The sequence below is a fragment of the Terrapene carolina genome, unplaced genomic scaffold, assembly GCF_002925995.2.
Source record: "Terrapene carolina triunguis isolate 2854851 unplaced genomic scaffold, T_m_triunguis-2.0 Scaffold17, whole genome shotgun sequence".
Lineage (NCBI taxonomy): Eukaryota > Metazoa > Chordata > Testudines > Emydidae > Terrapene > Terrapene triunguis.
Genome location: NW_020664368.1, coordinates 3,430,889 through 3,444,182, shown reverse-complemented (window position 1 = coordinate 3,444,182; position 13,294 = coordinate 3,430,889). Strand labels below are relative to the sequence as shown.

At 40.6% G+C, this 13,294-nt stretch overlaps 1 protein-coding gene across 1 annotated transcript in view; it reads left to right on the top strand.

Annotated features, from left to right (window-relative positions):
* LOC112103169 (dnaJ homolog subfamily C member 15) overlaps positions 1-13,294 on the top strand; it is a 53,819-nt gene that overhangs the window by 37,260 nt on the left and 3,265 nt on the right. The window contains exons 4-5 of the mRNA XM_026647346.2: positions 2,456-2,532; positions 12,645-12,715. Of these exons, the coding sequence (XP_026503131.1) occupies positions 2,456-2,532; positions 12,645-12,715 (148 nt within the window). The remainder of the gene's footprint in view (positions 1-2,455; positions 2,533-12,644; positions 12,716-13,294) is intronic.

The following is a 13,294-nucleotide window of genomic DNA, read 5'->3' as shown; positions in this document are numbered from 1 at the left end:
ATATCTAGTGCTGTGGGGTCCTGCTCCATGACTAGAGCTCCTAGGCGCTAATAATAAGAAGAATAAGAAGAATGTTTACAATTATAAAAAGGGAGTTTGTATTTTGTCATTGTGACGGTATGAGTGTAATATAATATCTCATTGAAAGATGACAGGGCCAGAAAGAGTTAATTAACTCACAGACTGATCTGACCCATGGGTGAACCTTAAGAACTGGTTAGGAAGATAGGTAAATGAATAGAGCTTTGAAATGTAAGTCTGCATTGTTAGAAGGTTAGATGTTTGCTCAGGTCTTGTAATATAAGCAAACAATTCTTGTCTATTGCTATAGCTTTAATTTAAAGATCAAAAAAGGAATATTAACATTTATGATGATAGTTGAGTGAAATAGTATTATTGTCTATATGTCTCTTTGAAGGTTGTGGTAACCTGTATCTGAACTGTTTAATGGATAAATTACGCTGTGCTAATTGCCAGGATGTTTGGGAGAAGGAGAGTTAAGCCTATTGTTTTCTCAGGCCAAAAGGCTGCTGGAAATGTATAAGAACCTTGGGACACGATCCTACTTCATCTCAGATCTGCTTTGGGTTTCAAGAGGGGGAAACCTTAAGCCACAAGGATTGAGATCCCCAGTCATTGACTGGAGCCACCTATGAACTATATCTAAAAGGACTTTTGGCAGCTACAAGCTCACCTCTGCTATGTATCTGAACCTCAAGAATTGAATTCGTCTGTATGTATATTCATCTTTTAACCAACCCTCTCTCTCTTTTCTTTGTTATTAACTAAACTAAAATTTATTAAGAATTGACTATAGCGTGTATTTTGGGTAAGATCTAAGTTATAATTGAACCTGGGTATGTGGCTGATCCTTTGGGATTGAAAGAATCTTTTCTTTTATGTGATGAGATAAGATTTTCAGTAATCATCATCATATCTGACAGGTGTGTCTGGACGGAGGCCTGAGGCTGGGCACTTTAAGGGAACTGCGTTGTTTGGACTTCTGAGTAACCAGTGAGGTACTATAGAAGCTGCTTTGTGCTGGCTTGGTAAAGCTAAGTGTTGAAATAACCACCAGCTTCTGGGGTTTGTCTGCCCCGTTTTGTTTGCAGTTCACCCTAATTGAGTGACCTCAGCTGGCTCCCATGGGCAGCACCATCACAGTCATGCAGCCATACTACTTAGGCCAGTGGTGGGCAGCCTGCGGGCTGCATGTGGCCCGTCGTGGTAATCCGCTGGTGGGCTGCAAGAGTGTTTGTTTACATCAACCATCTGCAGACATGGCCACACACAGTGGCCGTGGTTTGCCATTCCTGGCCAATGGGAGCTGCGGGAAGTGGTGGCCGGCCTGCGCTGCTTCCCGCAGCTCCCATTGGCTGAGAACTGTGAACCGCAGCCACTGGGAGCTGCGGGCGGCCGTGCCTGCGGACGGTCAATGTAAACAAACTGTCTCACGGCCCACCAGCGGATTACTCTGATGGGCCACAGGTTGCCCACGACTGACCTAGGCTGTGATCTCAAGTTAAGGGCCAGGCATATTTTAATTGTGGGTAAAAAGCACAGTTCTGAAGCTAGACTTCACTTTGATGATAAAAGGATGAAGCTTACTTTTTGTAAAGTTTACTTGTTGATAAATTTGGCAGTTAACAAAACTTCAGTCTTCTTAACTGACTTCTGGGCTCCAGCTCCCAATAGTCAGGCTGTCTTGGAACTACATCTGTTGTCTCTGGGGCTTGTTTGACTCAGAGGGCTGAGGCTGTGTGATGCTGGACTAGTCCCTAATTCTTTTTATTTAAAAAAACAACAACAACACTGATATCTTTAGTTAGTGTAACTGGCTATGGTATTTCAATAATTTATTTTAACACATGGTTGATAGGCACCAGTTTTATCCTCACTCCCTTCCCTGGACAGCTATAGTTTTTGCTTTTAAAAAATTCACCACACCTCACTCTCCAAAACAAGTTTTCTCTTTCAGTTGTTTTAAACAGTGGTTAAAATCTCAGTTTCTGATCTGGGAAAAAAACAGCAAATAATACCAATTGGCAGGGGAAGTTGTCCGCATGAATTTGTGTGCACATGAAGCCCAGGGCAGTGCTCATGTGTAATTTCATTCTACCCAGCATTTAGACAATTAGGGTTCCCCTGCCAAAGGGCAGGGAGACTCTCAACCCTACAAATCAATGGCTGCAACAATTAATGTCTTTCGTTATCAGTGGGACACTGTAAAAACACAAACTGTAACTTTTAAGAGGTCAGATTTTCAGTGTTTGACAGAGTTCCTTTTAAACCATATTTGTTTTTCAGTAGTTTCATCACTTGAAATGAATTCTAATCAAATGCCAATCAACCTTGCTAAGGTAATAGAATAGCATTGAGATCATGACACCTATGTACCTGGAACTAATGATTTTCCTCTCTCTCTCCCCTCCTCCCCCTTCCACTCCTCCCATAGAGTTTTTCATCCTACTATAAAGGAGGATTTGAACAGAAAATGAGCAGACGAGAAGCGAGTCTTATTTTAGGCATAAGGTAGGTGTGCTGCATTAATACTGTTTCTGTTCTATCACCAGACTGAATGGAGAAATGTAAGGTGAAAGAATAGGGCTATATGGTGCTCACAGTTGTAACTTGTTAAAAAAAAATTGTGTTCCATATGCCATTCTAAGACTGTATTTTGGTTGGGGAAAAAATGCAATAAAATGAGCAACCATGCAACTTTCGTCATGCCTTCAGGCCCCTTACAGCAGTGGAGGGCAAATGCTGTAAATATAAATCAGAACAGCACATACTATGCTGATCAACATGATCATCTACTCTGATCTCACTACAAAATAAAGATTTACAATACTGTGGATTGTATTAATGCATCAGTAATGCAGAAAGCAATTCCATTTAGTCTGTCATTTCAAATGTATGTGTAATCTCTCTTCACATCTTTTTTTATTGTGGTTAAAGGAGTTGAGGATGCAATACAGTGTATTAGGATGAATTTAAGGGTGAGCGTAGGCATATGTAACTTAAGGGTGAAACACATTACAGGGATATTGTGATTATGCCCAATACCAAGCATTACAAACCCAGGCAATTAAGAGTTAAGATTACACTTAAACACAGGGCTGGCGCTTCTATTTAGGTGACCTAGGCGGTTGCCTAGGGCACCAGGATTTGGGGGGGCGGCATTTTGCCGCCCTCGGCGGCAATTCGGCGGCGGGGGGTCCTTCCGTGCTCCGGGTCTCTGGCAGCAATTCTGCGGCGGGTCCTTCACTCGCTCCGGGACCTGCCGCCGAAGTGCCCCGAAGACCGGGAGCGCGGAAGGACCCCCCCCGCCGCAGAATTGCCGCCGAGACCGGGAGCGCGGAAGGACCCCTGCCTAGGGCGCCAAAAACCCTGGCGCCGCTCCTGCTTAAACATGTTTGGATTTCTTTTAACATATGGAAATGCATAACTAAGGCACACAAACCACCTTTATTCTTCCCAATAGCAACTCCAGGAAGGGAGAAAAGAGTAGGGGGAGCCCTGAATGTCTTTAAAAATAGTTTAATCTAATCTAATCTGGGGCCACAAATGCTGAAATGTCTTAATCATAATTGCATGATTACTGCAGGAAGTCACTATAGGCCAGAGGTAAAATTGTTTGGTTCCCTTAACTGTGCAGTTCCATATGTTAACATGTTTGGATTTTTGTTTGTGTAACCTTAACATTAATTAGACTTTAATTACAGGAATGTTGTAATGATGCCTAGCTAACCCTTATTAATCCAGGCAATTAAGAGTTAAGGTTACATTTAAAGTTAATTACAACATTCCTGTAAGGGTCTTTAACTGATATGTCCCAAAATTATGTCGTCCTTGATGTATTTTTTGTCTTGCAATTTCCTTAGGTTTTGAAAATAGATATTTCATACATACACACTAAACAAGAAACCCAAAGAGAATGGTACCATGTGGTATTTTGGGTGACTTGAAGAAATGCATTAGCAACCTTAAATCACTTATTAAAATTAAACGTATGGGCAGATTCACTGGTACACCAGAGTAGTGCATTGCAGTTAGAGCTTACTGGTCCATTTAGATGGCTTTAAAGTTGGTTTACTTTGACAGAACAGTTCATAGCAGTCGATGTACTGGTGATTCTGGACCTTAATTTGCAGTTGAATTGTTGTTTTAGAGGTCTGCGTTAGAGAACAGGTGCTATGTAAAGGAGGGATGGGAGATCCCAGCCCCATAATTCCAATGTCTATGCACTTTAAAGGTATCCTTTATGCTCTGCTTGTTTCCCCAGTTAGTACTATCTTAGTGTGCAGTGGAGAAAAGGCAAGAATGCCATCCTGTGGGGAGCCTTTTAAAGTACTGATGCCCCAGCCAGTATGTGGTCATGGAACTTTTACTTGTCCCAATTGTCACTTCTCCTTAATCTGCCAACAAGAATTTTGAATTAGGGCTGTCGATGAATTGCAGTTAACTCACGTGATTAACTAAAAAAAATTAATCACGATTAATTGCAGTTTTAACCGCACTGTTAAACAATAGAATACCCAATTGAAATTTATTAAATATTCTTTGTTGTTTTTCTACATTTTTAAATATATTGATTTATTTTCAATACAGCATACAAAGTAGACAGTGCTCACTTTATATTGTTATTTTTATTACAAATATTTGTACTGTAAAAATGGCAAAGAAAAGAAATAGTATTTTTCAATTCACCTCATACAGGTACTGTAGTGCAATCTCTTTATGGTGAAAGTGCAACTTACAAATGTAGATTTTTTGTTGTTGTTACATAACTGCACTCAAAACCAAGCAATGTAAAACTTTAGAGCTTACAGGTCCACTGAGTCCTACTTTTTGTTTAGTCAATCGCTAAGACAAACAAGTTTGTTTACATTTACGAGAGATAATGCTGCCCGCTTCTTATTTACAGTGTCACCTGAAAGTGATAACAGGCGTTCACATGGCACTTTTGTAGCCAGCATTGTAAGGTATTTACGTGCGGTATGCTAAACATTCATATCTCCCTTCATGCTTCGGCCACCATTCCAGAGGACGTGCTTCCATGCTGATGATGCTCATTAAAAAAATAATGCATGAATTAAATTTGTGGCTGAATTCCTTGAGGGAGAATTGTGTATCTCCTACTCTGTTTTACCCACATTCTGCCATATATTCCTTGTTATAGCAGTCTTGGATGATGACCCAGCACATGTTGTTCCTTTTTAGAACACTTTCACTGCAGATTTGACAAAACGCAAAGAAGGTACCAATGTGAGATTTCTAAAGATAGCTACATCACTCGACCCAAGGTTTAAGAATCTGAGGTACATTCCAAAATAGGACGAGGTGCGAAGCTTGCTTTCAGAAGTCTTAAAAGAGCAATACTCCAATGTAGAAACTACAGAACCTGAACCACCGAAAAGAAAATTAACCTTCTGCTGCTGGCATCTGACTCAGATGATGAAAATGGGATTGGTCCACACTGTTTGTTTGGATCGTTATCGAGCAGAAACCATTAGCAGCATGGACACATGTCCTCTGGAATGGTGGTTGAAGCAGGAAGGGACCTATTACTCCTGGGGGAATTTTGTGTCACTGCACGTGTGCAGAATTCATATCCCCTGCAAATGTATTTGCTTCCCCACAGAAAAATGACTTTCTGACAGGGAAGCAAAGGGAAGCTGCAAGAGCAGACACGCACCACTCCCTAGCAGCACAGGTGCATCGTTTCAGGCACCCGGAGCAGCCAGCGGAGAGGTAAATCACCACGGGGTTGGGGACACCCCAGCCAGTGGCTCCTACCCTGAGCCGGGATCAACTACTAGTCCTGTCTGGGCTGGAGGCAGGAGAGGATGGGAGGAGGGGTCATTGTACAGGGAGCTGCTCCCCCATCCACTCAACCCCTATGCATCTAGACCTCCTATACCCAGGCACCCCTGCCTAGCCTCACCCCATACATCCAGAACCTCCCTAGCCCTCCATACCCGAAAACCCCATTGAACCTCAACCCCCGCACCTGGAGACCCCCTGCACCCAGACCCCCTGCCTGCAGATCCCCACCCCTGAACCCAGACCACTCCCCACTGAGCTCCCTGCACTCAAACCCCCTCCCTGATGCTCCATCCCCTGCACCACCCTGAGCCCCCACATCCAGACCCCCACGCCACTGACCCCCCAACTAGCTGCACCCAGGCCCCACTCCCCCAGCATCCAGAGCCCTGCGTTGAACCCCTCCGCCGAGACCCCTACACCCAGACCCCTGCGCTGAACCCCAACCACCTTTCATCTGGAAGCCCCTGCAGAGTCTCGTTGCCCCTGCACCTGGAGCCCCTCAACGAGCCTCCGTGCATCCAGATCCCCCCACACCTAGACACCTTACTGAGCTGCCTGCACTCAGATTGTCCCACACAGAATCTTCTCACTCCACACCTGGATCCCCCCCACACTGAGCCCCTCCGCACTTGGATCCTGCTTGGTTGAGTCTGCCTGCCCCGCACCTGGCTCAGAGGAGCAGGGTCCCAGGGTGTTTCTAGGGCAGGCCCTGGCATTGTGCTGTGTCAGGGTTGGGTGCAGCCTCACCGCTGAGTCCATGTCCCAGGGGTGGAGGAGCTGCAGGGTGATCTCCCACCTTTGTGCAGCCAGTGGCCTGTGTTCCCCACTGCCATGCTGGAGCTTCTGCATTTATTTATTGACAAATAAAACATGCAGAATTTTAAAATGTGCGCAGAATTTTCAATTTTTTGGCACAGAATGCCCTCAGGAGTAACATATGAATCTTTAGTGCATCTGGCACATAAATATCTTGCGATGCCGGCTATGACATTGCCATGCGAACGTCTGTTCTCACTTTCAGGTGATATTGTAAACAAGAAGTGGGCAGCATTATCTCCTGAAAATGTAAACAAACTGAGCAATTGGCTGACTAAGAAGTAGGACTGAGTGGACTTGTAGGCTCTAAAATTTTACATTGTTTTACTTTTGAATTCAGTAACTTTTTTTGTACGTAATTCTACATTTGTAAGTTCAACTTTATTATAAAGAGATTGCACTACAGTACTCGTATTAGGTGAATTGAAAAATACTATTACTTTTGTTTTTTACAGTACAAATAAATAAAAAGTGAGCAGTGTACACTTTGTAGTCTGTGTTGTAATTGATATATTGGAATTGGAAAAGGTTCAGAAAAGGGCAACAAAAATTATTAGGGGTATGGAATGGCTTCTGTATGAGGAGAAATAATAAGACTGGGACTTTTCTGCTTGGAAAAGAGACAGCTAAGGGGAGATATGATTGAGGTCTATAAAATCATGACTGGTGTAGAGAAAGTAGATAAGGAAGTGTTTACTACTTCTCAACACAAGAACTAAGGGTCACCAAATGAAATTAATAGGCAGCAGGTTTAAAACAAATAAAAGGAAGTATTTCTTCACACAACACACAGTCAACCCGTGGAACTCCTTGTCAGAGGATGTTGTAAAGGCCAAGACCATAACAGGGTTAAAAAAAGAACAAGATAAATTCATGGAGTATAGGTCCATCAATGGCTATTAGCCAGGATGGGCAGGAATGGTGTCCCTAACCACTGTTTGCCAGAAGCTGGGAATGAGTGACAGGGGATGGATCACTTGATTACCTGTTCTGTTCATTCTCTCTGGGGCACCTGGCACTGGCCACTGTCAGAAGACAGGATACTGGGCTAGATGGACCTTTGGTCTGACCCAATAGGGCCATTCTTATGTTCTTAATCAATATATTTGAAAATGTAGAAAATATCCAAAACTACGTGAATAAATAGTATTCTATTATTGTTTAACAGTGCAATTAATTGTGCTATTAATTTTTTACAATTAATTAAAAAAATTAATCGCAATCATTTGACAGCCTTATTTTGAATGTGTCCAGTTTTCCTCATAGCACTGACTCATTATAACTAATCAAAATGATGCATGTAAATTAGCTGTAGGGAAACGGTTGTGATTTGTAGAGTTATCTCTGTCACAAAGCCCCACTTACAAGTTAACTGAGCTGTTAACTGGACCTTGTGTGTAGTTTTTATAAATGTAACAATTAGATACAACACACATTATTAATATAGCTTAAATACAACCTAATTTCTTCTAACATAATTTATGCACAAGATTTCAACAAAAATTAACTCAATGGATAATCTGAAGAGTCTGTGTTCCATTACTAAGATCATTTGGGACAAACACTGACAGATGCTAAATTTCTTAGAGGCTAATTTTAATGAATTTTTAATTTACACTAATTATCAGACTTGTAAATTCTCAGAAAATCCATTCTGTGCCCCCAAAATAAACAATAATTTTGTGGCGGCTGTGGACGTAAAACAGGATTAATCTGTACTTTAAATGCAAAATGGAATTCAGCATTAACTATGGAGCAGTAACTGGTGTCTCCATAATCAGGGAAGAAAAATGGTATTGTGCTTGGGTCTTGTGATTCCCTATTCTGTGGCATAAAATTTCTGTGACTTTTGGCAAGTTATTTTAATCTCTGTCCCTCATCTTTGTCGTCTGTAAAAAGGAAATCCTTAGCTCACAATGGTTCTGGGGCTTAATTCAATTTTGAGATTTATGAGGAAGGCATTATAAGTGAAGTATTATTATGGTAGGCTCTATGTTAGCTGAGGTAACATCTGCTGTAGCGAAGGTAACAAGACTTAAATCATAAGCCTTTATTTTCAGTAGTTCGTAACTTGTGCTCTCATCTGCAGCTATGATAGTTTTTAGTATCTGTGGCCCAATCCTGCAAACACCATATTTGAATGGGACTACATATGTAAATAGTTACTCATGCATATTTGTAGGATTGGGCCTTTAATTATTTAGCAGCATAGCTAATGTCTGCATAGACCGTTTTCAAATTTAAAAAAGTCTGGGTAGATAGATTTCACTGTCTCTGTATTTAAATATAGTGCCACAAGAGGAGATTGCTCAGGAGGACCAGGGAGTAAAGGGAGCGCCAGTACAAGCAGACTTGGTAAAGTGCATCTGGCCCATCAGGCTTCTTCCCACTGCAGAAGGGTGTCTTGCAAATTTGACTAGCCCAAAAACTCTGGATTATTTTTTAAAAGGAGATTAACATATGCAACCAATTAATGTAATTTGCTCAGAAGTTAGGAAATGCAAAAGCTACATCTGGATGCACACCCTTATCAGTGCCTCTTTTTATTATTTATGTAATGCCTAACACATACTAGTGCTTTAGAGAATAAATACAAAGAAATGGTCCCTGCCTCAGAATGTAGTTGAACTTAGAAGTGATATGACCTTCTTCTTTAGCATATGCACAATGTGCCTTGGGTGGCATGTGACCAGGATTCATCACTGAATTTGGTCTGCTGGTTGGATCATTAGCTTCCCCAGCTCAGGCCGAGTACTGACAGAGAGTGTGACATGAATGCTGATCCGTGTGCCCCAGTGATATGATGATACACACAAAGAAATACAAAGGTTACAGTACTAAGATCAGTGCCTACTTAGTTTTTGTATGTGCATATTTTGATGGCTCTGTGAGAGTTTAGGACTTTAAAACTGACTCATTTCTTGTGGGTGATGCTTATTACATACATTGTTGTGTATAAGTATTTCAAAAGTGTTAAATATGTGATCGCATCTCAAATGCCACTTTCCAATTATCTTAGATAGTCTGCACATGTAGCATCTTGTAGTACTTTGTGTGCTGCTTTTGTGTATGCTGGAGAACAGTACAATAGAATCTGAGAGTTATCAACACTAGAATTACAAACTGACTCGCATTCACACACGCACACACACACACGCTTTCTTTCCTTCCCTATCGCCTCTACCTCAAGTTTGGGAAGCCTCTGCTCCATATGGAGAGAAGGGGAATAGGTTGCTGGGGCCAGAGGGTGGTTTGGGAAAGCCTAGCCTGGCTCTCTCCTCATCACCTTGGGAGTTGGGGGAACTCTTGTCTCTAGGTGATGCCCATGAGGAGGGAAATTGGACAAATAAAAGGCACTTCTCTAGTCCAAAGGTGTTCCCTCTGCCAAATAGCAAAAGCCTGCTGCAAACAATGGAGTTGAGAGAGCTTTTCAAAGAGAAGTACACAAAAACCTTTTATAATAGAAAATGTTAGGGAATCTAAATATAGTAGATGCTACCAGCTCCCCCGTATTACGCAAACGTCCTGAACTTTCCATATTTACAGAATAAGTCCAATGAGAATTGTAAGTTAGCTAGTTCTAGATGAGAGAAACTCAAAATGTACATACTGTTTTCTCTACAAGACAACTTACCAGATAAAATAAAGATTTTTTTTCTCCAAAGGAAATCTTTATATTATTTTAATATGTGGTATGTAAGTGGTGATAAAAGTATTGATACGTTAGCTAGAAAAATTGCATAGTGTATAAATCAATAAAAATAAGTATGAAATAATAAAAAGATAGCAAGAATATACAATAGAATCTAAGATTGTAGAAAATGCTAAGATGTTGCATTACAGAAGTAGTACAATAGATTGTATAATCAATGCATACACACGGGGCAAAGTTGAGGTTGTGTATTCAACCTTCAAGTGTGATTATACTCTGAAAAATGACAGGAAAATAGCATTACGTTACTCTACAGATCTGTTCCTATGTGTATCCAGAGACATATGGCTGACCAAATGTACAAGGCCAATCAGTTACCCCTGTGTAACCTTCCTGAAGGTAATGAGTAAGGTTGCACTAATGAAATTGAGGCTTGGCAGTGTAACTTGCAATGCAGAACCTTTTTTTACTGGTGATGTTTAAGAAAGGATTTTGAGTTTGCAGGATTAGTGACATCTGGTTAAACTAAGCAAACTTGATGTTACATGCCATTTTATCAGTCATTTTTCAGAGCAGAACTGCACTACTTTAATGCAATTTTGCCATAACCTAACTCTTGAGCATTTAAATTTCTAACTTAACAATACAATAATACTCATTTTTGGATTCTAATAATACTTTGCACTTAGTGCCCTTTAGCAATATAGGTCTGAAATCCCCTGGCAAAGGTGGGCAAACATCATTGTCCCTATGAGAACTACGCCTGTGGGGTAACTGGAGTATATAGATTGTTTCTTGTCCCAGGTTACACAATGAGTTGCAGAACTGGGAACAGAACTCAGCTAAACTTGGTTCTAACTGTGTGCTCAATCCACTAGATTACAGCAGCCTATTTATTAACCGCTTTATAGGTTGAAATAATGGTAAATTGTGATCTTTAACAGTTTGATATAAAAATTATTTGAAATATAAATAATCTTATTTCTCAATTATTATGTAATTTTCAGGGCCTCTGACCGCCTAATTTTTATTCCCATTGCCTTTTCTTCTCTAGTGCAGTTCTGTGCACCACTTCTGCAACATATGTAGGCTTTGATTTTTCCTGTGATTGAAGAGTAACAATTACAATATTTAGGGGAGTCCCCCACAAGAATATAGTTAGGCTGAGACCTGGCATTCCTGCAAAGATAGTGGAGTTAAGTTCTTGGAGCCTTCAGCTAAAAAGGGAGCAATGGGGGTGGAAGTATGTATTAGCCTCCGCTCTTGGAGCCTTAGGCTAAAAAGAAAAGGCAAGGGCAGTATGTATTCGCCTTCTATGATGAAATTTTGTACCACTAAAAAGTGTTACCCCATAACACTCTTTAGTGGAGCGACAAAAAGCTGCCTTCCTCTGGCTTCTCTTGAAGTGGTAAATGCTGCTGCAAATGATGGCTACATTTCCCATGTCAACTAATTTAAAAAAAACTAAACCATACAGATTCAAATAGAAATGTTCCTCTGCACACCAGAAGGAACGCTGCTACTGTGCTGGCACAATGCTTCCATAAGTGGCTATTTGCTGGTAAGATACACACTTAATTTAGTTGAAGTACATATTTTATCTTCCTGTCACTGAAAGGAGCAGCTTTCTGTAGCATTTGTAAATTGACATGTCCCTGAGTGTAACACATTGAACAGCTTTGGAAAAACAAAAAATGCAGAGTTTTCTGATCTCACCAGAATGAGGAATTATTTAATATTGCCATATTTTAATAATACTCTGTACAGATACATAGTTACAACAAATATTAGATATTTTGTCATTGGTCGTAAATAACCGTTTTCCAGGAAAAGGATCATTTCCCCCTGTTCACTGGTGGAAAAAACAGTTAAATCTGTGTAAGGTTTTGTCTGTAATGAAAAGTTATATTAGCTTAGCTACATTGATCAGGGGTGTGAGGGAAGAGGGCTTCCGTTGACCTAGCTAATGCCATCCAGGGAGGTGGTGGTCCTACGCTGACAGAAAACCCCCTTCTGTCAATGTAATGCTGGCATAGCTATGCTGACATAACTGTGCTGATACAGTCTCTGTAGTGTATGTGGCAGGAACTGTTGAGTTTTGAGGATACAAAAGCTCTCAGTATTCCTGCACTGTACTGGCTTTAATAAAAAAAAAAAAAAAAAAAGGTGTACTTCCTTAAATGTCTTAAAAGGCTTATTAAAATGTTACATCCCGAAAGGTGCAATTGGGTGTTTTGTCCATAAGATGGTGAAAACCTCTAGTTTTAAATTGTCTGAAATCAGTGCAAACTGATAATTTACAATCTGAATTTGACACTATGGTAAGCACTTTAATTTATTTCTACAGTCCATCTGCTGACAAGGCCAAGATTAGAACAGCTCATAGGAGAATCATGATTTTGAATCACCCTGATAAAGGTACACTGTTGTTTTCATTAATATTGGGTGGAAAGCGCATACTACGAGCTCCTTTCAATTTACTTAGACTGGTTGTAGCTAGCCATTTATGTAATTCATGAAATTATGTGCTGTATATTTAGTAGTGAGACTTAAGCTTTTATATGTTGTTGTTTTCTCTAATAAATAAAGCAGACAGATATCCAAGATCCGCGTGCAATAGCAGCACTAGGTTACTCTGCTGCCTTTTGAGCTCACTTTCTAGATCAGCACTTCACTAGTGGTTAGTGTTCCAGGAGCTTTGAAGAAGGGAAAACACTAGCCATGAAGTTCCCATTTACGTTACATCAAAATGCTTGAACTGTTTTTTTTCTGGCCATAAATATATGAGCACACAAGTCTCTGAGGGACATGTGCTATAATCACTAAATATATCAGATTCTGGATTTCTTAAACCCATCCTGGAAAACTGTAAAGCTGGGCACAGTTGCTTTAATTGGCCAGGTTTTTAATGTAAATCTTACAGAAAGGCTTATTATTATAATTTTAAGTACACTACAGCTGCTTGAGAAAGAGAACCCATATGTTCATTCCTGTTTC